General features: G+C 37.2%; 1 protein-coding gene across 4 annotated transcripts in view; it reads right to left on the reverse strand.

Moving 5' to 3' along the window:
- Positions 1–25,826, reverse strand: part of ALG6 (ALG6 alpha-1,3-glucosyltransferase) — a 71,678-nt gene that overhangs the window by 14,314 nt on the left and 31,538 nt on the right. Inside the window, exons 4-12 of one of the 4 annotated variants that reach the window (XM_055234657.2) lie at positions 20,550–20,639; positions 17,965–18,053; positions 16,111–16,193; positions 15,388–15,452; positions 11,166–11,357; positions 10,436–10,571; positions 8,357–8,442; positions 6,567–6,651; positions 3,203–3,273 (exon numbers count right to left, since the gene is read on the reverse strand). In XM_055234657.2, coding sequence (XP_055090632.1) covers positions 3,203–3,273; positions 6,567–6,651; positions 8,357–8,442; positions 10,436–10,571; positions 11,166–11,357; positions 15,388–15,452; positions 16,111–16,193; positions 17,965–18,053; positions 20,550–20,639 — 897 coding nt within the window. The remainder of the gene's footprint in view (positions 1–3,202; positions 3,274–6,566; positions 6,652–8,356; positions 8,443–10,435; positions 10,572–11,165; positions 11,358–15,387; positions 15,453–16,110; positions 16,194–17,964; positions 18,054–20,549; positions 20,640–25,826) is intronic. The other 3 variants (XM_055234656.2, XM_063613340.1, XM_063613341.1) reach the window with 3 other exon arrangements.

The raw sequence follows: 25,826 nt of genomic DNA on the forward strand, positions 1-25,826 counted from the left end.
GCATGCACCACCACACCCAGCTAATTTTGTATTTTTAGTAGAGACGGGGTTTCTCCATGTTGGTCAGGCTGGTCTCAAACTCCTGACCTCAGATGATCCACCCACCTGGGCCTCCCAAAGTGCTGGGATTACAGGCATGAGCCACCGCGCCCGGCCCATTTTTTTCTTAACCCTACCTAATCAGGCTTCTTCCTGCACTGCTCCACCAACACAGGCCCTACCAAAGTCACCAGTGACTTCCACATTGCTAAGGCAAATAATACATTCTCAGCCCTCATCTTATTTGACCTATTAGCAGCATCTGATGCAACTTACCACCTCATTTCCTTAAAACAAGTACTGGGATACATGTGCAGAACATGCAGGTTTGTTACATAGGTATACACATGCCATGGTGGTTTGCTGCACCCATCAACCCGTCATCTACATTACGTATTTCTTCCTAATGCTACCCCTCCCCTAGCCCCCCACCCCCAACAGACTGGTGTGTGATGTTCCCCTCCCTGTTTCCATGTGTTCTGATTGTTAAACTCCCACTTATGAGTGAGAACATGCGGTGTTTGGTTTTCTGTTGCTGTGTTAGTTTGCTGAGAATGATGGTTTCCAGCTTCATCCATGTCCCTGCAAAGGACATGAACTCATTCTTCTTTATGGCTACATAGTATTCCATGGTGTGTATGTGCCACATTTTCTTAATCCAGTCGATCATTGATGGGCATCTGGGTTTGTTCCAAGTCTTTGCTATTGTGAACAGTGCTGCAATAAACATACGTGTGCATGTGTCTTTATAGTAGAATGATTTATAATCCTTTGGGTATATACCCAGTAATGGGATTGCTGGGTCAAATGATTTATAATCCTTTGGATATATACTCAGTAATGGGATAGCTGGGTCAAATGGTATTTTCTGGTTCTAGATCCTTGAGGAATCACCACACTGTCTTCCACAATGGTTGAACTAATTTACACTCCCACCAACAGTGTAAAAGCATTCCTATTTCTCCACATCCTCTCCAGTATCTGTTGTTTCCTGACTTTTTACTGATCGCTGAGGCAGGAGAACCGCTTGAACTAGGGAGGCGGAGGTTGTGGTGAGCCGAGATTGCGCCATTGCACCCCAGCTTGGGAAACAAAAGCAAAACTCCATCTCAAAAATAATAATAAAATAAAATAAAGGCCGGGCGCGGTGGCCCACGCCTGTAATCCCAGCACTTTGGGAGGCCGAGGCGGGTGGATCACGAGGTCAGGAGATCGAGACCACGGTGAAACCCCGTCTCTACTAAAAATACAAAAAAATTAGCCGGGCGCGGTAGCGGGCGCCTGTAGTCCCAGCTACTCTGGAGGCTGAGGCAGGAGAATGACGTGAACCCGGGAGGCGGAGCTTGCAGTGAGCCGAGATCGCGCCACTGCACTCCAGCCTGGGCGACAGAGCGAGACTCCATCTCAAAAAAAATAATAATAATAATAAAATAAAATAAAATAAAATTGCAACCTCTACCTGCATCCCATCCTCCAGTACTCCCAATTACTCTTGTTCTGTTTCATTTCTCTGTCATGGTATTTATTACCTTCTAACACACTCACTTCTTTTTTTTTTTTTTAATAAGTGACTATCTTTAAGAATGATAGCTAAGAAGGCAGGGATTTTTGTCTAGAATATATCCCAAGTGCACAAAACAGTGCCTGATAAATAGAAGGCACTCAACAAATATTTATTGAATGAAATATTTGTTTAATGATATGATTAGCTGGGACTAGGTCAAAAGGAACTTTTACTTTTTTTTTTTTTTTGAGACGGAGTCTCACTCTGTTGCCCAGGCTGGAGTGCAGTGGTGCAATCTCAGCTCACTGCAACCTCCACCTCCTGGGTTCAAGCAATTCTCCTGCCTCAGCCTCCCAAGTAGCTGGGATTACAGGTGCCCACCATCATGCTCGGCTAATTTTTTTGTATTTTTAGTAGAGACAGGGTTTCACCGTGTTAGCCAGGATGGTCTTGATCTCCTGACCTCATGATCCGCCTGCCTAGGCCTCCCAAAGTGCTGGGATTACAGGCTTGAGCCACCAGGCCCAGCCTAAAAGGAACTTTTAATGCAAACTGTAAAACCATTTACCAAAAATAGATTGATGCCATGCACTGTTACAAATAATCTAGGTGCATTTGTAGAAAATGAACCCCTAGAAGTTCAGTGTCTGAGAACTAATCTGGTCAGATTACAGGTCCTGAATGAGCTGCCTTTCTATGAATATAAATTCTGGGGAAATATATTAATACATGTTTGAAAGTAATGCCTCTTCACAGTTTCATCCCCTGGTACCAGTGATTTGTGTAGGGTCAGCCTAGCCTCATATAATAGTGGTAAGCTCTAACTCAGGTTTGGGCCTCAGAGGATGGCATTAAGCAGTCTTTCCAGCCTACAATGATATGAGACTGTTTCATTTAGAGCCAAGAAGCCTTCTACACAGGCCAGCCCAGCTCTACACTAAGGTTTTAGTCCAAAGCTCCAACTAATAAAAGCCATACTGCCTGCCATTTGTCATTGGTCATTCTATACATGTATCTTCCACAAGATCCTAGTGAACATAGGGTGAGGGGTAGAGCAGTAGTGGGTTGGGATTGACCTAGAGGAGGATGTCAGTATTCCAAAGGGTTCTATGCAAATACTATTTTAATATTAGGATATCATATTCCCAGCTGTCATCCACTGCTTTCTATGAAAACCAGGAAAAAAATTTAATGCTTCTAAAACAAAGTTTTAGAAGCATAGGGTCTAAACTAAGCTTGTGGCAAAAAAGAGAAAGAAGGCAACATACAAAAGACCCCATGGAAGTAAATGGAAAGAAGAAGGCTACTGAATAGATGTGGAAATGAATGAAATGAAAAAGCAAAGATGACAAACAGGCTCCAATCTGATGAAAACCTCTTTGAAGGATGTATTTTTTATTAGCATGTAGAAAATATAAGTGAAAGAACAGGAAGAAATTACTATTATGTCAATAATATTCTACCAAAATTTTTCAGTTTAAAATACATTTTATAAAGAAAATCAAAATTTCTGGAAAAAAACACAACTATGAAATCATTTTATGCAAAGATATAACATTTGTGTGGTTTTGTTTTGCATTCAAATGTGTATTTGTATGTAAATTATAAATTTATATTATAAACACATAATAAACACATACTTCAAACGTTTCTACTTACAGTGATACCAAGAGAATGGATTTTTCATGTACTTGGAAAGAAAATAAAAAGAATGATAGTGCACAGCTAACCTTTAAGAAAAAAGGGGGGAAAATGAGATATAACAACTTGTGAAATAGCATATCAAGTTAATTGTAGAATCTAAATAAAAATCATTTCAAATGAAAGTTGAAAGTTTATTAAAGCTCTATTTAGAAGTAAAATACAAACAACACTAGTAAGCATATTTTAATCAAAAAATTGACATATTTTTTCACAAAACAATGATTATAAAGCTTTATTTAACCATCTAAGTTCATTATAACTCAGTTATTAATAAACAGAACTAGTAAATACCTCAGACACAACAATCATACATTCATCCTCCCTTGGAATCTCGGACAACTTAAATTTAAAAGCATGAAAGACAAGAAGGTCAGAATCTAAAATCGGCAAAACAAATCCATTTTGGTGTTTTAAAACATGCACTTCAATAAAATATATTAATGTTTTATAAATTAATCACGTGCTATTTAGAGTTTTAAATAAAAAATTATCTATTTTGAGAAGTTTATATTCTGCAAATTAGATATGGATAACTATCCAGTTCTCTCAAGCAAAAACCTTGAATCTTATCCATGCTACACATCTAACCCATCAGCAAATGCTATCTACAGCACCTCCTAAATACAAAATCCATCCACTTCTCTCCATTCCCCTCTGCTAAGGGTGGCAGAGGAGTGGTCTAAGCCACCCTCCACCTTTGTAGTAGTGCAATAATCTCCTAATTGGTAACACTCCTGCCTCTTGATAGTCCATTCTCCAAACAGCTACCATATCAGATCATGTAATTTTCCTGTTTAAAATCCTCCAATAGCTTCCTATTATACTTAGAAAAAAATCCCAATGCCTATAAGATCTGGCTCCTGCCTTCCTCTTCCAACTCATCTCTTGTATCTCCCTCACTCATTTTACAGCAGCCACTTCATTCCTTTCCTTTTGCCAAATGTGTTCTTGCCTTAAGCAAAAATATGATTCTATCAGGTCAGGGCCCAGATCTTCTTGTGATTGGCTCCTTCTGGTTGGTCATTCACTTTTTGGCTCAAATGCCACTTCTCTAGAAAGGTTTCCTTTACTCAATCTAAGTGTCCCCTAACCCCATTCCATCAGCTCTCTTTTCACATAACACTACTTTTTTTTTTTTTTTTTGAGATGGAGTTTCACTCTTGTTGCCCAGGCTGGAGTACAGTGGCGCAATCTCTGCCCACCGCAACCTCCGCCTCCCAGGTTCAAGCGATTCTCCTGCCTCAGCCTCCCAGTAGCTAGGATTACAGGCATGCACCACCATGCCCGGCTAATTTTGTATTTTTAGTAGAGACAGGGTTTGTCCATGTTGGTCAGGCTGGTCTCGAACTCCCGACCTCAGGTGATCCACCCGTCTCAGCCTCCCAAAGTGCTGGGATTACAGGTGTGAGCCACCATGCCCAGCCAACACTACTTTCTTCATAGCACTCATTACTCCCAGATGCTTTCTTGTTAATGGATTTATTTTGTTTATTGTCCATCTCCTGCCACTAGCATGGAAGGCCCCAAGTAAGAGAGCAGGGATGTCACCTGTCATTCCTTTACATGCCAGTACCTAGAGGTGGACCTGGCATATGAGAGGGCACTAAATACCTGAAAAATTAAATATAAATCCTTTTGCTGTTATACATATACCAGTATTCATGCTATCAATTACCTCAATTATAGATTTATATTGAGATATAATTCAGGCAAACATGATTGAAAGGAAAATACTTTTAAAATAATTATAATAGGAAATGTTCTTAAAACTCTCAGAAGTATACAATAAGAATTCAAAGCATGATTAACAAAAACAAAATAACAAAAATCTTACATTTAAAAAGTTTTAACACAATGGCTTCTTTTAAAACATACCAAACTGAAAAAAATTAGAAAATTAAGAAAAAGAAAATGTTTTTTCTGGCTTATAATCCTAAAAGTGATCATCTATAACACTGCTAAAGCTACCCAAACTCTGAAATTCTATTCCATTATCTTTGAAATATACATTTATTTAGCATTCTATTTCCTAGAAAAACAACAATCTATCACAAGCTTGGAAGATATTTCAGGTTAAGCCTAGTGAAGACATCAGAGCATTACACCATATCCATTCTGTTCTAACTATCCAATAGAATATTAACAACAGATGACTTGGTATGCTCAGAGTTCATTCACAGAATCAAACAACACAAATTATCAACAAAAAGATAATTAAAAAGAAAAGAGGAACATAAAGCTATCCTTTTTGCATTGTGGTAATGAGATGCACTTTTGAAGTATTTCACTGTTACGTTCTTTTCTGGCTTGTTTTTATCCAGTGTACTCACATGGCAGTCCCAGACCTGGAACCCTAATTTCTAAATGTTGCCTCACATAAGTCCAGTAGGACTTACTGTTTTCAGAAACTAAATGTTCTTGATAGTTTAAAAGGCATTTTTAAAATGTCATTTTATAGACCATGGCACATAGGAAGAAAATTTTAAATGCCATAGAAACACAACCAAGAAGACTTTGTAAAGCTACTCAGAAAAACCCTAAACTATAGAAAACGCACCTAGTCCATCTTCAGACTGACACAAGTCATCCTCCTAAAACAGAGATCTGCCCCCTCCCCTTCTCAAAAATATTTTTTAGTTTCTCTTGCACACAAATCAAACTCCAAACCTTTTCAACCAAGATATTCAAGGTCTTCAATAATTTGGTCAATTTTTACCCTTATCTTTCACTATATCCTCTCCTACTCTCAACACATACACACAAAACTCACACAAGTTATATTGTTTAATAGCTATTCCCAGAATATCCTGTGTCCTTTCCCACCTCTGGACCTTCAACTTCTTCCTCCTGTTTTGAACTTCTCTTCTGCTACATAACCTGCTGTTCTAATCTTGCCCCACTTTCAATTTTGGGCTCAAATCCCACTTGCCCTAAACAGCATTCTAAAATCTCCCCCCGAGATAATATCTCCCTTTCCCACACCATCATAGGACTTCATTTGTACCTGATAGAACTTAATACCATCTGTTTTATAGCATAACTATTTAAGCTACTTAAGTTCATTGCCACTGTTTTCTACTTTGTAGTCCCTCATTAACTAATATGAAACAAATTAAATAGTTGAATTAACTGAAAGAATATTGATTGCTTAGCTTAGTATCTAACACAGAAGCTAAGTATGGGAAACATCCAATAAATGTCTGCCAAATAAATGAATGTCTTGTTTCCCAACCCAGTAAATCCTGTGCAGACCATGAAAATAATTTTTAAAAGATCAGTTGTGGCAAGAATTCAGTATCTAAAGTAATGAAAAACTTACCAGTGTAAATTTGAATCCTTTGGCAGAGGGCTGAAGTATTAATTTTATGCATGCAGGAAGCAGGCTCAAAAACGTAAAACAAAAGCTAAAAAATTAATAAAAATCAAATATTTGTCTTCTTTGTAGAGGTATAAATCTAGCTTAAGGAAATATTTTTTAAATATAAGGATCATATTATTTATCAACTTAAGTTGATTTCAAACTCTATTTTTATTTATTAAATTTAAAGATGAAATAACATTTGAACAAAATCTACACATTGATATATATATACTTTTATACACGATTACATAATATAGACCAAACATGATAAAACTAAATATTGCTTGTTATTTTAGTATTTAATATCATGTATAGAAAATATACAAAGATACATAGTTGAAGGTCAATTATCAAACACTCAAAATAAGAAAACATAATGAAGTATAAGAGAGAATGCTATATCTGTAACACAAACATTCATAAACTTTACTCACAAAAGAGTCTCTCTAGCCCTCATTTCACAAATGTTGATTATCTGATTTTCAAGCCCATGGTAAATCATAAAGAACAAGGTGCAAAGGGAGCAGGAAGATACTAGAGCTTCTCCTAATGATGACTAATGGGTGGGAGGAAAAAGAACTAGAAAAAGCAGACAGACTTAACAAGCAAAGTGGCCTGGAACCATTTAGCAGTACGGGAAATAGCCCCTGAAAGCTCTGAAAACAAGTATATAACCTAATACAATAACTGATTTTTCCCAGTTGTAGATTTTGACTTGTCAACTTGGCTAGGCTGAACTAAGGTCCCTAGAATTCCCTTCCTGTATGCCTTTGTTAGGGTGGGCTACAAGGGAAATTCTCCTAAGATCTGGAAGACAGAGGCCACACCCATCTCATCTCCCAGTTATTTGAACACTAATCTGCTGTGAAAGAATTTTGCAGATGTAAAACCCCTACTCAGTTGATTTTAAATTAATCAAAAGGGAGCTTGTCCTGAGGCGCCTAACTTAATTAGATCAAAGCCCTTTAAAAGACGGCTGAGGCCTTCCCTAACAGCATCTGGGTCTGAATTGCTCCTCCTTCCCCCTAGATATTCCCTCCTGACTGCCTGCCTTGTGACTTCTGTTTTGCTTAGCTAGGCCCTACAACTGTATAAGCCAATTCCTTGTCATGAATTCACACACACACAGTACACAGTGATCTCCTACTCCTACTTCTTGGATTGATCCTGACTGATACACACTGAATATCATGACTCTTCAACATAATATTAATCATATTTAATGTACTCTCTGTTCAAGGAGAGAAGAAGGTAACAATTCAGAAAAACCTTCACATAAAATAATTCAAGTTGAAGAGTTTTATTGTACAGAGCAATAGGTCCGTTATGTGGAAAATCCTCTAAAGAAAAACACCTCGGCTGGGTGCGGTGGCTCATGCCTGTAATCCCAGCACTTTGGGAGGCCGAGGTGGGTGGATCACCTGAGGTCAGGAGTTCAAGACCGGCCTGGCCAAAATGGTGAAACCTCATCTTTACTAAAATACAAAAATTAGCTGGCCATGTGGCGGGCGCCTGTAATCCCAGCTACTCTGGAGGCTGAGGCAGGAGGATCACTTGAACCCAGGAGGCAGAGACTGCAGTGAGCCGAGCTCAAGCCACTGAACTCCAACACGGGTAACAGAGCCAGACTCTGTCTCAAAAAAAAAAAGAAAAACACCTCATTCCCTAATGATGCCAAATAAATGAAATAATACCATAATGCTTTTAAAGAGTAACTTATAAAATACTACAAACTTTCTTTCTCTTACCTCATTATTAATTGGATGTGACGTGGCAAAATATCCTTAATCTTCAGAAAGACATTGAAGCTGCACCAAATATTGGCTACTTTATCCTTAAAAGAGATTTGTTAGCTTTACATTCTGGTATAATTGAAAGAAATATTAAAGCCCATGAAGTACAGCCCATAATCTCTAATAAATTTTTTGAGATGTGAAACTTTTAGTCACAATTATAACTAAACAGATTAAATCCTCCAGGAATAAACATATACGCACACACTGTCTCAAGCGTTTTTCATTTTTGTGCAGGGCAGTTGATCAAAAGCATTGGCCCACGATAATCCAGACATTCCCAAATACTTAATAGTTTTCAAAGAGCAGTGCACTATCCCTGAATACTAAAGTCATTCATCTTTGGAAATTTTTCTAAGAAATGTTTTCTCTATAATTTATAGACTACCTATTACATTTGACCCATTTTTATCATACAACTGAATTTACTTAGAGTAACAGAGTAACCTGCTAGCTACTAGCAATGACAATAGCTAATTGCTAATAAATCAAAAAGTCTAAAGACATTAGCAGTTGTGCTAGGATCACTTTCAAAATTAAGTTTGTAACTACAGCTCTCCTGCTGGTGAAATCCATTCTCTACACAGCTGCTTGACTTACAGCTGTGCAGACTTCACATCAAAAAAGTAACTATCACTGACAACTATACCATCCCACTGTCCTCTGCTGGATCAAAGAAAATGCTCTTCAGATTTTGAAGGCAAGAAGTGAATGGAAGAGACTGGCAACATCATCAAACATGTCTGATACTCATTTTCGTAATTATCATGATAAATGCCATTTCTGAAATGGAAGGTAAGGCAAATAATTAGACAGCTTACACAGAGAGTTAAACTTTTCTTTTATGTGTTAGAGGTTATATAAAGAAGAGGTTAGGAAAACAATTTTCAAAGTTCAAATCACAGTTCTGTTAAATACTAGTTATAGGAATCTTTGACCTCAGTTTTCTAATCTGTAAAGTGGAGACAATAGCTACCACAAAGCTACTGTAAAGATCAAATAAAATTACATGGAAGTGTCTGGCACCTGCTAAGTGGTGGTTATAACAATAGTGATTAGTATCATCACTACCATCATCCTGTTGACATACAGTCACACATTTCTGTTCCTTCACAACACCAAACTCCCATCCTAGTTGCTTTCAAAATGCTGGTTCCATCTTCCTATAAGTCTACTGAAAGATATTCTATAGAAATTTATATATTCAAAACTTAGGAAAATATGCTTTTAAAATTATTTTTAAAAGAAATGTTAGCAAATTATCTATAAATACATTGTTTCTGTCTAACTTTATTAAAAGGCCTTTTTGTTTCAGAAAAATGGTTTGTTTAATTTAATTACCAAATCTAAATGATCAAATTATTCACATAATAAAATTTAACAAGAGTGATTAAACTAGCATTAAATGAAATGAAAGATTCTCATTAAAAATTACTATGGATGAAGGTTATATATCTCATAAGAAATTATGAGATCTTCCTGAAGCAAACATGATTATTAGTTTCACAAATAATTTCCTAAGACTAAAAACAGAATATAAACCAAAAAATTACACAGCTGTTAAAATTGCAGCTGAAACTTCTCATGCTGTCTTTCATTACAAACTCTATTTCATTATAAAAACATATAATTGAATTATGGATCTGATGATGGCATAAATATTACCTATTGATGTAATGTACTAAAAATGCCAGCTGAGCTAGGGGTTATATAATGGATTAAATAACTAGCAAGGTGCACACACCCTGTTGTCCCAGCTACTTGGGAGGCAAAGGCGGGAGAATCACTTGAGCCCAGGAGTTCAAGGCTGTAGTGTACCACGATTGCCCCTGCGAATAGCCACTGCCCTCCAGCCTAGGCAACAGCAAGATCCTGTCTCAATCAATCAATTAATCAATCAAGCAATAACTGGCAAGGAATGATTACAGGAGGAAAGTAGCTGAAGTTCCTATTCCTTGTATCTTCTACATGAAACCCCGAAAGGTCACAGGTAAGGTACAGTAACAGAAAGGAGAGTAAAGTTTTTTAACATGCCTCAAATAATCCACGATCAACCGGAAAGAGTCTTCTTAGAACCTGCAGGGTTTGTTCCCTTTCTGTAAAGAATGGCAGCCAGCAGAGAGCGAAGGAAGCCACAACAATACAAGCTAGCTTAACTAGCAACACAAACCTAAAACAGAAACAAAGGTAGGCAGTAAGATAGGGAAAGGTTAGTAATTCTGCAAAATCAACCTGAGTCTCACTGAACGTAATACATGCAAATGTATAGTAATGCCAAATCTATGTTACCAATATAGGCTTAAGATGGGAGTCTGCTCAAATCAGAGGTAAAAAATTCACAACAGCTAAGATGTGCACTTCAACAAAAGGACTGGTATCACCATCCTAATTAACATTTATGTTAGATGCCATCCCTATAGGAATAAGGGAATGCATTCATGAAGAAAAATATCAAATGGGGATGTATTTCTAATAAGTATATAATGTAGTAAGCTCTAAAGTGATAAAATCCTACAGCAAAGTTCTAACTAGCCAATCCACACTCCCAGTAAATATACATGAATTGAAATATTTCTCTAGTTAGGAAAATTTAAAATAAAATACAGAACATGACTTAATCTCTCTCTTCCCATATACCCTACAGCCAAAATATTTATAAGAAATCACCAAAAGGCAAAGTGAAAGATCACCTTACTCCAAGTAAGTATGCCAGAAAAATTATCTGAAGTAAATTTTTGGATTCTGGTGTTTAAAAGTCACTCACCCCTTTCCTTTGAGGCCTTTTTTAAAACACTTGCCAAGTAAAAAGCAAAAAAATGGCAAGGCGTGGTAAAGTTCCATCTGTTTATAATTTATAGCTAAACAAAATGCCAGTGACCCTAGCAGGTCGCAGTCACAAGATACTCCAAGAACACCCCACAAAGCAAAGCCAAGACTCACAGAATTATATATGTTTCTGTGTCAAGGAAATTATCTCAATAATCTTTTAAAAAGATAGAGCTTTTAAAAAGCAAATCACATAAGAGATATGCTCTATGAAATGCAAGCTCATAGCATATCTCTTATGTGATTTTAAAATAACATATACAATGAAAGCTATTTCCCAATAGAAATTCAAAGTACTGAAGTGAAGAACAAACATGAAATTATGTATAATAGCATCAAATACATTAAATCTACTGCTAAACAGCAGCTGATTTGTTTTGATTTAAAAGAGCTCTAAAGATTTAAAACATAGCTTTGTTTCTGTTAGATTACTTCACAATATTATTATAACATACCTAAATCTAGAGAATAAAACAATGTTCCAAAAGCAAGTTAAAAAAAAAATTTACTGAGATCACTACACTTCTTCTATTATATATATTAATAGTATAAAGTAACATATGTACTTAATTAGCAACTAACAACATTGTTAATTAAAACAATATCACAATTAGATTTTCAGTTCAAAATGGTGAGCTAGGCACTAATGTTTACCTCCTCTCCTTCCCGAGAGACTCTTAAAATAATAAGAAAAGGAATTTAAAAGTATAAATTCAGGCCAGGAGCGGTGGCTCATGCCTGTAAACCCAACACTTTGGAAGGCCAAGGCAGGAAGATTGCTTGAGCCAGGCGTTTGAGACCAGCCTCAGCAACATGGCAAAACCCCATCTCTACAAAAAAAATTTTAAATTAGCCGAGTGTGGTGGTGCAAGCCTGGAGTCCTAGTTACTCGAGAAGCTGAGGCAGGAGGACTGCTTGAGCCCAGGAAGTTGAGGCTGTGGTGAGCTATGATCATGCCACTGCACTCCAGCTTGGGCAAGAGAGCAAGAAAACAAAAACAAACAAACAAAAAGTATAAATTCACAGCCATAAAGAGAATGAGAGGATCTGTCATAATAGATAAAGATTTCAACATATTTCTGGAAGACAGAAGTGATAACAAATAAAATAGGATGAAGGAAGCCACAGTTTATAGAGTATGCGCAGAGGAAACTCAGGGTAGCAAGAAGCCAATCCACCCTGCAAGACCCTAGAGAACTTTGGAAACACCAAGTAGGTTACAGTCTTTGAGTAGTATGTGCAGAAGAAAACAAGAGATTAACTGAAAATCCCTAGAGGTAGAAGTCAAATCTTACCCCACTCCCATGCAAAGATTATCTGGCAGCCAAACATTTACCCCAAGGCAACAAAAGAGGGCATATTTTTCTGAAGAAATAAACTAAACTACCCAGGGCAGCCAGTGTAGAGGTTAGCACTATAATGCAAACCCCTCCACATTCTGACATTTAAGCATCTCAATGCGTGGTGGCCAGCTTGCTCCCCACTTATCCTGTAGTGGACCAATGATATATAGAAGTCACATGCAGGTGTTCTTGCCTTATTCTTAAATAAAAATAGATATACTAGGATAAAATAAACATCTATAGAAAACCTATGACAGAAAAAGAATCGAAATGAAAGGGAAACTAAATGACGGTGAAAGAATTAAAATCACTCAGGGAACAGTAGTGAACTTTACCAAAAAAAAAAAAAAAAAGTAGTTAAATTCTAATTAGAAGTTAAAAACATACCTAACAAAACAAATGAAATTCGATAGAAGTGTTGGGGATAAACTCAAGATAATCCAACCCATAAAACAAAAGACAAAGAGATGCAAAAGATCTAACATCTGACTAATAGGCTCAAGAAAGAAAAAAGTGAGAAAATCATCAAAAAAAATAACAGAATTTAGCATAACAGAAGACAATGAGTCTTCAAAATGTATGGACCCACATACAGTTTGGATATCCAAAACAATTGTGAAAAACACCTATGTCTAAACAAATCACTGTAAAATTTCAGAACCATAAAAATAAATTATAAAAATGGTAATAATAGCAACAAATGTCTATGTAATGCTTAGTATCTCCCAGGAACCGTCTTAAGTGCTTTACAAATATTAATTCATTTAATTCTTAAACTAAGCTTACAAAGTCAGGGTTTCTATTATCCACATTTTGCAACTGAGAAAAGTATATAATGGTTAAAAAATGTGTCCTTACAGCTAGGTGCAGTGGCTCACGCCTATAATCCCAGCACTTTGGGAGGCCAAGGTGGGTGGATCACTCGAGGTCAGGAGTTTGAGACCAGCCTGGCCAACATAGTGAAACCCCGTCTCTACTAAAAATACAAAAATTAACAGGGTGTGGTGGCACACGCCTATAATCCCCAGTTACTTAGGAGGCTGAGGCAGGAGTATTGCTTGAACCCAGGAGGCGGAGGTTGCAGTGAGCCAAAATCACGCCATTGCATTCCAGCATGGGGGACAAGGGCGAAACTCCGAAACTCCATCTCAAAAGAAAAAAACGTATCTTTACAAGATAGCATATGCCTGAAAGCCTTCAGAGTTTAACTGAAATCACAGGGGACATACTACTACAAATTTTCCAGAATGGCTAATTTGAAAACCATTGACAGTTGGTCAAGATGTAGAGCATCTGGAACTCTTACACCATTGTTATGAGAGTCTTCATTGGTACACACTGCTTTAAAACAATTTGGGATTATCTAAAAATGGACATGTGCATACCCTATAACTCCACAATTCCACTCATAAGAGGAATGTTTATACGTGTACAAGGAGATATTTATAAGATGTTCATGGCAGCATTATTTATCATGGCCCAAACCAGGAAACAACCCAAATTACTCACTCAGTGATAGAATTACATGTATTCATGCAATGGAATATCATAAAGCAATGAAAGTGAACACTGAATTCACTTTCATAGATTTTTAACAAACTGCAGCTACACACAACTACATGAATATATCTCATAAACAAAATGTTCAGCCCAAAACATCAAACACAAAAGAATGCTTACTGTGTTGTCCCTTTCATATAAAATTCAAAAAAGGGGAAAACTATAGCATTAGTAGTTAGTTCAGGGGTACCATTTGGAAAGGAGGAGGGAGAAGGATGCGGAGGTGTGCAAGGGTAGTTTTTAGATACCAGTAATGTTCTATTTCTTGACATGAGTGGTAGTTTGCCAACTCACTGAGCTGCACATTTATATTTTGCATAGTTTTCTGTATGAGTGTCACATTTCAAAGTAAATATAATTTTAAAACTCTGGTAAATAAGTTTTTTTCCTTTTCTATCACTGTTCTTGATATTATCAGAGTATTTGATAGCCATGATCCCATAAACAATGTCAAAATTTTTTAAAAACTAAATTAGTAAAGTGGACAGAATATAAAATATATGATAAAAACAACTACAGACTTGAATATCTTTTATTTATAAGTCCTTTGACAGATACACCTATTGGTGTTATTATAACTAAAACAAGACTGGCATCAAAAGGAAAAGCTGTTAATTAAATAATCATGTTGCTGTGTAATGTTGTCTTTTTTTTCCTTTAAGAGAGATAGAGACAGGTAATAACATTCAATATATTATAAGACAAATTAGACAGATATATACAGTTCTTTATCAATTTGTTCTCTAATCTAAGCTTTGTTTGAATGTTCCTTATTTTAGGCATCAAAAAAATACACATATAAAAGCCATATTTTGATTATCAGTTTTAGTTTCCTGAAGCTTCTAGCTACTACTATCTGATAGAAAAAAAATTTTAAAACTCATAAAACTGTAAGATCATTCTCCTTTTTTCATGTCAGATAACATTTACAAATGATAGACGACATGTTACACTTTAGAATTACTAGAGTATAACCATACTTGGCACTCTTTTTCCAACACCCCGGAAAGAGCTAATCATTTAACAACATTTTGTTCCCAAGCCAAACAATACGAAAAAGCAATTCTACTTTTAATAAATCTGTACCTTACCTTTCAAATAAAAGCTTAGTGAAGAGATTCTTTTATATTATTGTGAAATAGTTTATATAAGCAAGCACTCTATCAAATAAGACATTACTAGATGACAGCATTGTAAACATTGAGTCTAGATTTCATAATATGCAACTGACTTCATTTCTACGTTGGTAAAGGATACTGAAAATGTCCATAGTCTATAAGAATAAGGCCTGGATACAGCAAGATGCATAATGCATTAGCAATCTGTAAAGAAAAATATTGTGAGATAAGAAAGTAATCTGTTACACAAATCAAGCAGGGTAAAAGTGTGGTTTTTATCTAACACATTAGCAAATGTTCCCCTTTTCCAGAGGTGTTACACTTTCTTTTTATAAAATATTCAATTTTTATAAAACAACTCTTTAGACAATGAAGTTTTCATGGAGGTGACATTGGACACTTCCATAAAAAGGAAAAACAAAACCACTAAAAGGTTTTGTCAGAGGAAGTACTTTCAGATATACAAATTGGAGAAGTCAATCTAATGTTAACTTATCTAAAATGACCAAAAATAATATTTGATAGCTATGAATTGAGAATATACAACAACTTTTCAAAATGCCTTTCAGTTTGGTCAATCTCACAAGCCAGCTCAAAATTCAGCTTTACCAGTAAAGTAACAAATACAGCATGGCATGTAGTTCAACAGTACATAACTTCCAAAATTCAGTGTATCTTAGTAGTACACTAAAACAATTAATTACTGTAAGATAAGTTGATGTTTTTGAAGTGAAAATCAATAGAAGATACAATATTCCTAATTACTCTCTTTCCAAAAGCATGGCTTCTCTAAGGTCTATACTTAATAGACTAATAAAGAAGACATTTCAGAGACGAACTGTCAGGCTGCTTGAAAACCTACCTTTTTCTTAGTTGAGATTTCTTTTAAACAACAACAGTACAAAACCACTGCAGGTATGTAAATCAGCACATCAGCAATTAAAACTGAAAACACAAGTAAATAACTTTAAACATGAATCCATCAGGATTTACAGCTACCCATTAACTGTCTCCCTTCCTCCAAAATAGATTGAGAATTCATTAACACAAGGTTCTTGCCCCACTATGGAAAAGTCCTTTACACAGTCAGCCCTTTTCAATCCCTTCACCTGTGACTAATTTCAATTGCTGTATTGCAAAGGAGTCTCTTAATTTTCTCTAACAAATTCGCACATTTAATCAATCAGATGTATTTAACATTCTCTCTGCTCTAACTTGGACTTAAAAATTAAAAATATTCAAAGCAAGGAAATATTTTTTCCTCAAGCTATATACTCTAAATTTTCTAGTATAAAGAATAACTGAAGTGTAGTGATGTGTAAGAAAATATTTTTAAAATGTTAGTCTTTATTGAAAAAATATAAACTTTTGCTAATTAATGCATATAAAGAGCTTGAGAAACCTAGGTGAGGAAAAAACTGAAAAAAAAATACTAAAAAAGAAAAGCAATTCATAATTTTGAACACACAGTCCTTTAGAACAAAGAAAAATAAATACATAAGTTCTTCAAATGTATAACACAGCTGTCTAAAGAGCTTATTTTTTTCTTATATCTCACTAAGTATAGTGTCAAGAAAAAGGTGACAGTAAACTATCAATCTATCAACTGCAATCTATCAATATGTTCAGCTCCAGATGCCACATTAAAGACAACACTGACAAACTGGAACATACCCAAAGGGTGGTCAGACAGAGTCCTCAAAACCATAATCACATTCAACAAATTGCTCATCTAAGGAATAGCTGAAGTGTATAGGAATCTCTAACTTAGAGAAGAGGTGACTTCAAATTCCTGTAGGATGTTAGGGATACAAGGGAGCAGACTTGTTCTCTGTAACCCTAGAAAACATAATCTGTAATGACTGGTGGAAGTTCAATTTAGGAAGGTAATTTTTAATGACTGGAGCTCTCTGAAAACAGAATAGACTGTCTCTAAAGGTTGTGAGTTCCCTGCAAGTATGGATGTTGGTTCAGAAGCCAAATAATCACCTGGTGAGTATGTGGTTCAGAAAGGATTAAAGCATTGGAGAGGAAAGGGCATTGGTGTGGAAGAGGGAAAGACAGGCAAAACAGGTTATCTCTTGGGCCTAAGATTCCATGACTGGATGAAGTGTAAGGAGAACAAACTCTGACTACATTTAGACTAATTAAGGAAAAGGACTGGGCTAGCATTAAAGCATAAGTCATGTAAAGCTTTTAAAGAAATCTAAGCTTGTTACTTTCAAGCTCCTACAACAGCACACACAGATGCTCAATAAACATTTGTTGAGTGGATTATTTAATTTAGAAACTGCACAACAATACAATGTATAAGATGACAACTGCAAGGTTTGCTTTAAGAAAAAATGAAAGAGATTTAGAATTAGGATATTAAAGCAGCACCCTAAAAAACTAAAGATTCAATTTATAGCTATCTTGTTTCATTTAACTGTGCCTCAGTTTCCTCAGCTTAAAATAAGAATAATAGTATTTATCTCATTTAGGAGTTCAAAGAATTAAGTCAGATAAAAAATGTAAAGCCCCCAGAATTATTCCTTTCTACTCTTTCCTGTTTTAGCTTACATATACATTTGGTCTTGGATCATGTATACAAATATATGTGTATGTGTAATTGCACAATTTTAAAGTCAGTAAGAACAATAATAGTACCTTTACCAGTTTGTCCAAAATTTTTAAAAAATCAAACTTTACATTTCACTACCCATTGCTCTTTTACCTGTTGTACGCATGAAGAGCTTATGTGCCTGACTCTCATACCCACGTGATGTATGGAGAGCAATCCAGTCTGGATTTATAAACTTTGCCCTGCAAATCAAAGCATATATACAGATACTTCATTCCTCATCACTTTTAGCAATAAGGATATTTATTGAAGGATGTATGAATTTATTAATATTTTGAGAATTGGCCCTTTCTCTTATAAAGCAACAGAGTCAATGCTTAAATTTTACTCTTTTTATTTAATCACGTGAAACTGACTTAAGCTATAAAACAGCATCTACATTGCTTATCTTCCAACAAAACTATGTAAGGTATAACTATAAGCCCTATCTTCACAGTTCTTCCAGTGTAAAAACAATCTGGCGTGTCACATTTCATTTACTAAACACATACTTTACAAAAAGCAATATGCTAGTGTTGACCAGAGGTCATCTTTACAATTTATAATATTTTAGTTATCATAACAATTTGCTACAATAAACAGCTATAATAATCATAAATCACTGCATAAAACTAAACACAATTGTTAAAGATAAATGAAATTTTCAACCATATTACGATTACCCTGAATACTATAATGATGATGTTTGGGAGTTTATTTTCAATCCATGAAGCTTATTTTTGCAAATATGAAATACACTCATAATGACACTGCATTTAACGACATTTCAGTCAACAATGGACCCTATGTAGGACAATGATCTCATAAGATTATACGACCATATTTTTACTCTAGCTATGTGTTGATATGTTTAAATATACAAATACCATTGTGTTAACAACCGCCTACAGTATTCAGTACAGTGACATGCTGTACAGCTTTGTAGCCTAGGAACAACAGGCTATGCTATATAGCCTAGATATAGTAGGCTATACCATTTTGCCTACTAAAGTACCCTCTATGATGTTTGCACAATGATGAAATCACCTAACCATACATCTCTCAGAATGTATCCCCATCGTGAAGTGACACATGGCTGTAACGTTGAAATTAAACAAGGAAGATGAGTTCATGAGATATTGTGAAGAGGTTCCTCAAATTTTTGCTGACACACTTCAAATCTAAGACAGAGCCGGGCGCGGTGGCTCACGCTTGTAATCCCAGCACTTTGGGAGGCCGAGGCGGGTGGATCACGAGGTCAGGAGATCGAGACCACAGTGAAACCCCGTCTCTACTAAAAATACAAAAAATTAGCCGGGCGTGGTGGCGGGCGCCTGTAGTCCCAGCTACTCGGAGAGGCTGAGGCAGGAGAATGGCGTGAACCCGGGAGGCGGAGTTTGCAGTGAGCCGAGACTGCGCCACTGCACTCCAGCCTGGGTGACAGAGCAAGACTCCGACTCAAAAAAAAAAAAAAAAAAAAAAAAAAAAAAATCTAAGACAGAATACCACTACAGAGTAGAACTGGGTCTCTACCAAAACAGAAGTTCCTTATCTTCTATAACTATTCAATTTCTTTAAAAGGAGGAGGAATTCCCATTTTGATCTTCAATCACAAATGAAACACTACAATTATTATAGTTTCTAACTTGACAGATTAGTCAGTAACCATTTGGATCTATATTTTTCATTTACTTTGAGCTGTTCCAGAAACAATTGTTTCTTATACACAACACATATTAGATATATTTCTCAGTAGTCCACACATATGGATAACATCTCTACTTCAAAACAAAACTAGGTTTTTTGCATTTCTTGCTAGATGTCCTCCAAAAAAAGTATAGAAATGTTCAAACTTGGATAGTTCTTTCTTCTTTTTTTTTTTTTTTTAGATGGAGTCTCACTCTGTTGCCCAGTATGGAATGCAGTGGCATGATCTCGGCTCACTGCAACCTTTGCCTCCTGGGTTCAAGCGATTCTCCTGCCTCAGCCTCCCTAGTAGCTGGGACTACAGGCATGTGCCACCACGCCTGACTAATTTTTGTATTTTTAGTAGAGACGGGGTTTCACCATGTTAGCCAGGATGGTCTAAATCTCCTGACCTCGTGATCCACCTGCCTCGGCCTCCCACAGTGCTGGGATTACAGGCGTGAACCACCACTCCCAGCCGATAGTTATTTCTTTTTTTTTTTTTTTTTTTTTTTTTTTGAGACGGAGTCTCGCTCTGTCGCCCAGGCCGATAGTTATTTCTTAAAACCCATTTGTAATACACAATACGATAGCAGTGGCTGGGTGCGGTGGCTCATGCCTGTAATCCCAGCACTTTGGGAGGCTGAGGTGGGCAGATCACTTAAGATCAGGAGTTTGAGACCAGCCTGGCCAACATGGTGAAACCCTGTCTCTACTAAAAATACAAAAACTAGCCAGGCATGGTGGCGGGCACCTGTAGTCCCAGCTACTGAGGAGGCTGAGGCAAGAGAATCGCTTGAGCCTGGAAGGTGGAGGTTGCAGTAAGCTGAGATTGTACCACTGCACTCCAGCCTGGGCGATGGAGCAAGACTTCATCTCAAAAAAATAAAATAAAATACAATAGCAGCTACAAGCAATCTCTCCTCTAGTCAAGAAAGCCCCATCACACTGCTTCTTACTAAATCTGCCAAGGGCATAAAAATTTAGAGTTACATTAAGAAACAAAAACTTACACATATGCACACAGGAGACTATGATAAGCTGTAAGAGGTGGGTAATCCAATCCCCAATACTGTAAATTGTTATCACTGCTGTTAAAATACCTGAAAAAAAAAAAAAGAAGAAAGCACCATTCCGTTAATCAATCTTCAAGAAGTAGACTTCTGGCCAGGCGCGGTGGCTCATGCCTGTAATCCCAGCACTTTGGGAGGCCGAGGCGGGCGGATCACGAGGTCAGGAGATCGAGACCATCCTGGCTAACACAGTGAAACCCCGTCTCTACTAAAAATACAAAAAATTAGCCGGGCGAGGTGGCGGGCGCCTGTAGTCCCAGCTACTCGGGAGGCTGAGGCAGGAGAATGGCGTGAACCCCAGCGGGCGGAGGCTGCAGTGAGCCAAGATCGCGCCCCTGCACTCCAGCCTGGGCGACAGCGAGACTCTGGCTCAAAAAAAAAAAAAAAAAAAGAAGTAGACTTCTAATTTAACATTGCACCTCATTTATCTAAGCTTAATAATGCAATTTACTAATTATTAAGCTATTAATAATTAAGCCATGTCAATAGACACAAACCAGGACTGTCCTAGGCAAACTGGGATTTACTGTCATCCTATTATTAGTAGACTTCATGAACGACTAACACTCGTACAACAAAAAATATGCAACAAAAAGAACAGGACTGTTTGCAACCAATTCAACCAACATGTAATGAGAGCCTCGTTACATGCAAGGCCCTCTGAATTTTAGGAAGAAAAGTAGGTCTAATGTCCACAAATTGATAGGCTCCTCTGGTTAGCCAAAATGTGAAGGAACTATACACAACTATCATGACTTGAGAAATAAAAATTAAGTTAACATAATTTCTTAATCATGTCCTTTACAACTAGGCAGCTTCTTCTTCTATTTGATTTATTTCCTCAATCATAAGAATACAACAGTGCAAGCCAAACTATATAACCCATAAACAACCATTGTTCATAAGCTTATTTCTTTTTGAGACAGAGTCTTGCTCTGGCGCCCAGGCTGGAGTGCAATGGCGTGATCTCGGCTCACTGCAACTTCCGCCTCCTGGGTTTTTTTTTTTTTTAAGTGATTCTCCTGCCTCAGCCTCCCGAGTAGCTTGGATTACAGGCGCCCACCACCAGGCCTGGCTAATGTTTGTATTTTTAATACAGACGGGGTTTCACCATGTTGGCCAGGCTGGTTTTGAACTCCTGACCTCAAGTGATCCACTCTCCTCAGCCTCCCAAAGTGCTGGGATTACAGGCGTGAGCCACCATGCCTGGCCTAACTTATTTCAAATGGGTCACAATTCCTCACTATCACAATCTCTTACTTTTTGAATTAAAAATATTTCTTTAAATTAGCATTCAACATGATCCCATCAAATAACCTATTAATCATCTTCAGAAGGTCTATTCTTAGTGTCAGTTACATAAAACATAGGTTTGTATGGAAGAGATAGGGATTAGAATTATCAAGGCATGCTAGACAGCCAAGAGATCTGGGCATAGAGTACTACAGTATGGTACCAGCTGGTGGCCATTGTCCCTCCAGAAACATCCATGTGAACAATCTTGGGTTCCATGTCTGGCTGGGACTTGAAGCCAAGAAGCAGCGAGTCTAAGAATCTCTGGTTTAGTTGGAGCCCCTTTTGGCAGCTTGAATCTGGGAAACTGGGCCAGGCAAATAATGGAGACCGAAGGACCCACTTTTCCAGACAGAGATACCTGAAGACAGGCACCAATTTTATCATTTCCAAATTCATGTTACTATATAGCATGAAGTTTTATTGTATCAGCCTCAGAGCTGTTGAAGCATTGAGTTAAACAAGTAAAGCTGTGAGGTCAGTGACTGACACAAAGTGCTCAACGGTAGTTCCAATTGGCTACTAGCCACAAAACAACTAAGATGGATACGGCAATGGAAAACCATCAAGTAATTCAAGAATCACATTTTGTCCAATACAACTTGATTTGGTTTTCAGCTTCTGAAAATAGACAAAACCTATTTTTTCATTTAGTTTAACCTTGAGATCCACTGGAGATGAGTAAAAGAGGCATTGACAGTAAGCTGCAGGCATGCAACGATATATACTAAAAATAAAGTCATTGGTTGGATTAGGAGGAAAAAAATATAGGGTTTATAACAGTGTTCCCCATTCTTATGGAAATTCATAAAGTAGAACAAAGAGGCATAAAAGAAGATAGCTTAAAAGTGTTTCAAGTAAAGCATCAAAATATATCAGTAGGAACAAAGCAACTAGTTGATACTCCTGCTTTATATTTTATATATATATATATTTTTTTTTTTTTTGAGACAGAGTTTTGCTCTTGTTGCCCAGGCTGGAGTGCAATGGTGCGATCTTGGTTCACTGCAACCTCTGCCTCCCAGGTTCAAGCGATTCTCCTGCCTCAGCCTCGTGAGTAGCTGGGATTACAGGCATGCACCACCACGCCCAGCTAATTTCGTATTTTTAGTAGAGATGGGGTTTCTCCATGTTGGTCAGGCTGGTCTCGAACTCCTGACCTCGTGATCCACCCGCCTTGGTCTCCCAAAGTGCTGGGATTACAGGCGTAAGCCACTGCGCCCGGCCTTACTTTAGATATATTAATACCCGAAAAGTTGTCTAAATACTATTTATACATTGAAATGTATTTTCCCACTGAATTCCCATGTAACCTCAGTAGATGTTTAGTAAGTAAAAAAAAACTGGCTGCCACACAAATTATAAAGTTACATTCAAGAGTGTTACCATTAAGATGTAGTTTTCTCTAACAGACAACCCACAGAGTCATAATTGGTATTTTTGTTTAAAGAAAAAAATTTTTAGCTTGAAACAGTTTCAAAGTTACAGAAAAGTTGCAAGAATAGTTGAAATAACTTACATACATCAAAATGTAGACAGTTTTATAAGACAACAGACACCATTTACAGAACAAGACAAGAACAAACAGAAAGATGTTTATTTTATATACCCATACACACATATGAGGAAAATGATTAAAGTGTACAATACTGCTATACTGTTGTGGTAGACAGACTTTAAGGTCACCACCAAGAACACCATCTCCTGGTGTTCAGACTCCTGCATGCATACAATCCTCTCCCCTTGAGTGTAGGCAAGTCCTGTGACTTGCATCTAACTAATACGGTAAATGTGTTAGGAGATCACTCTTGTGCTTCTGTTTCATGTATATGTAAGATTCTGTCTTGCTAGCAGATATACTAGACAAACTGCCTCTCATTGACTTTAAAAAAGCAAGCTGGCATATTTTAGTGCATGGCCATGTTGGAGAAGCCACATAGCAACAAATGGCATGTGAGCTCTAGGAGCCAAGAGTGGCTCCCAACAAGAAACTGAAGCCCTCACTCTTGCAGATGCAAGGAGACTAAGTCTGCCAACAGCCTGAGGAAACTTGGAAATGCATCCTTCTCCATTTGAGCCTCTGATAAGTCTGCAGCCCAACTGACACCTGGATTATAGCCTTCTGAAACTCTGAGCAGAATACCTAGCTAAGCTGTGCCCAAACTCCTGATCTAAAGAAACTGTGATAATAAATGTGTGTTTAAGCAATTAGCATTTGAGGTCATTCATTACACAGCATAGAAAATTAGTATAACTATTTAAAAATCATACAAATCATTACAAAAATGATTATCCATTACAAACATGGGGGAAAGAAATGAACAAGCAATTTTGAAAAGAAATCTAATTATCGGCCAGGCGTGGTGGCTCAAGCCTGTAATCCCAGCACTTTGGGAGGCCGAGGCGGGCGGATCACGAGGTCAGGAGATCAAGACCACGATGAAACCCCGTCTCTACTAAAAATACAAAAAAAAATTAGCCGGGCATGGTGGTGGGCGCCTGTAGTCCCAGCTACTCAGGAGGCTGAGGCAGGAGAATGGCGTGAACCTGGGAGGCGGAGCTTGCAGTGAGCCAAGATCACGCCACTGCACTCCAGCCTGGGCAACAGAGCAAGACTCCGTCTCAAAAAAAAAAAAAAAGAAAAGAAATATAATTATCAATAAATACATTAGAAGATGCTCAGGTCACAATTACTCAAGGAAATGCCAATTTTAAAAGTCTGGTATTATTAAATGTTGGTCAGTGTATGTAGAAAGAGATATCCTGGTGTTACTTTAGAGCTTCCACTTCTAGGAATCTACCTAGAAAAAATGTACACATAAGAATAGACTTTATTTAATCATTCTCCTACTAAGAGACATTTAAAGTGTTTTGGGTTCCTCTTCCATTTGAAACACTCCAAACTCTAACTAGGGAACAGGCAACCTATCAATAGAAAACTCAATATGAAGTTCTTGCATAAAATTCTCTGATAAAGGGCCTATATAAAAGCAGTAGCCAAAGCACTCAACAATATAATATGAACATTTTATATAGCCAGTCTCTAAGAGAATAACCTACCAGCCATCTAGTAAGTCAATAAGTAATGTCATCAACTGTTATCAGGATATGTTCAATAAAAATGACACAGGCATGAATTTCTATGATGCTATAACCACAGCTAACATTTATTGAGAGTTCATTACATGCCAGGGACTGGCCTAAGTGCTTTACATGTATCATTTTATTCGGTCCTCACAATAACCCAGTGAAATATGTAGTCTATTATTTTCATTCTACAAGTGATAAAACTGTGGTTGAGAAAGTTAAATAATTTGCCAAAGGTCACACAGCTAATAAATAGTAGAGCTGGGATCTGAACTCAGACAGTCTGACTCTAGCACCTACACTCTTTACCACTAAGCTACTACTATTTTATACTTTAGGTAGACTTGTATATAAAATGAAGGTTAATCACCACTGCTCAATTATGATAGAGAGCAATAATAATTAACAAAAATTTCTATGAAGTTCTCTGCGTTTTCAGAAACAGAAGGTTTAATATATACTGTATCATAAAACCAATGAAGGGTACAGCTGACCTCCTCCTTCATAATACAAAGAGAAAGCTATGGAAACGAGACCATATGAAAACGAACACCTAGGCCGCACATGGTGGCTCAAGCCTGTAATCCCAGCACTTTGGGAGGCCAAGGTGGGTGGATCATGAGGTTAGGAGTTCAAAACCAGCCTGGCCAAGATGGTGAAACCCTGTCTCTCCTAAAAACTACAAAAATTAGCCAGGCATGGTGGCAGGCGCCTGCAATCCCAGATACTTGGGAGGCTGAGGCAGGAGAATCGCTTGAACCCAGGCAGCAGAGGTTGCAGTGAGCTGGGATCGCGCCACTGCACTCCAGCCTGGGCAACAGAGTGAGACTCCGTCTC

The sequence above is a fragment of the Symphalangus syndactylus genome, chromosome 19, assembly GCF_028878055.3.
Source record: "Symphalangus syndactylus isolate Jambi chromosome 19, NHGRI_mSymSyn1-v2.1_pri, whole genome shotgun sequence".
Lineage (NCBI taxonomy): Eukaryota > Metazoa > Chordata > Mammalia > Primates > Hylobatidae > Symphalangus > Symphalangus syndactylus.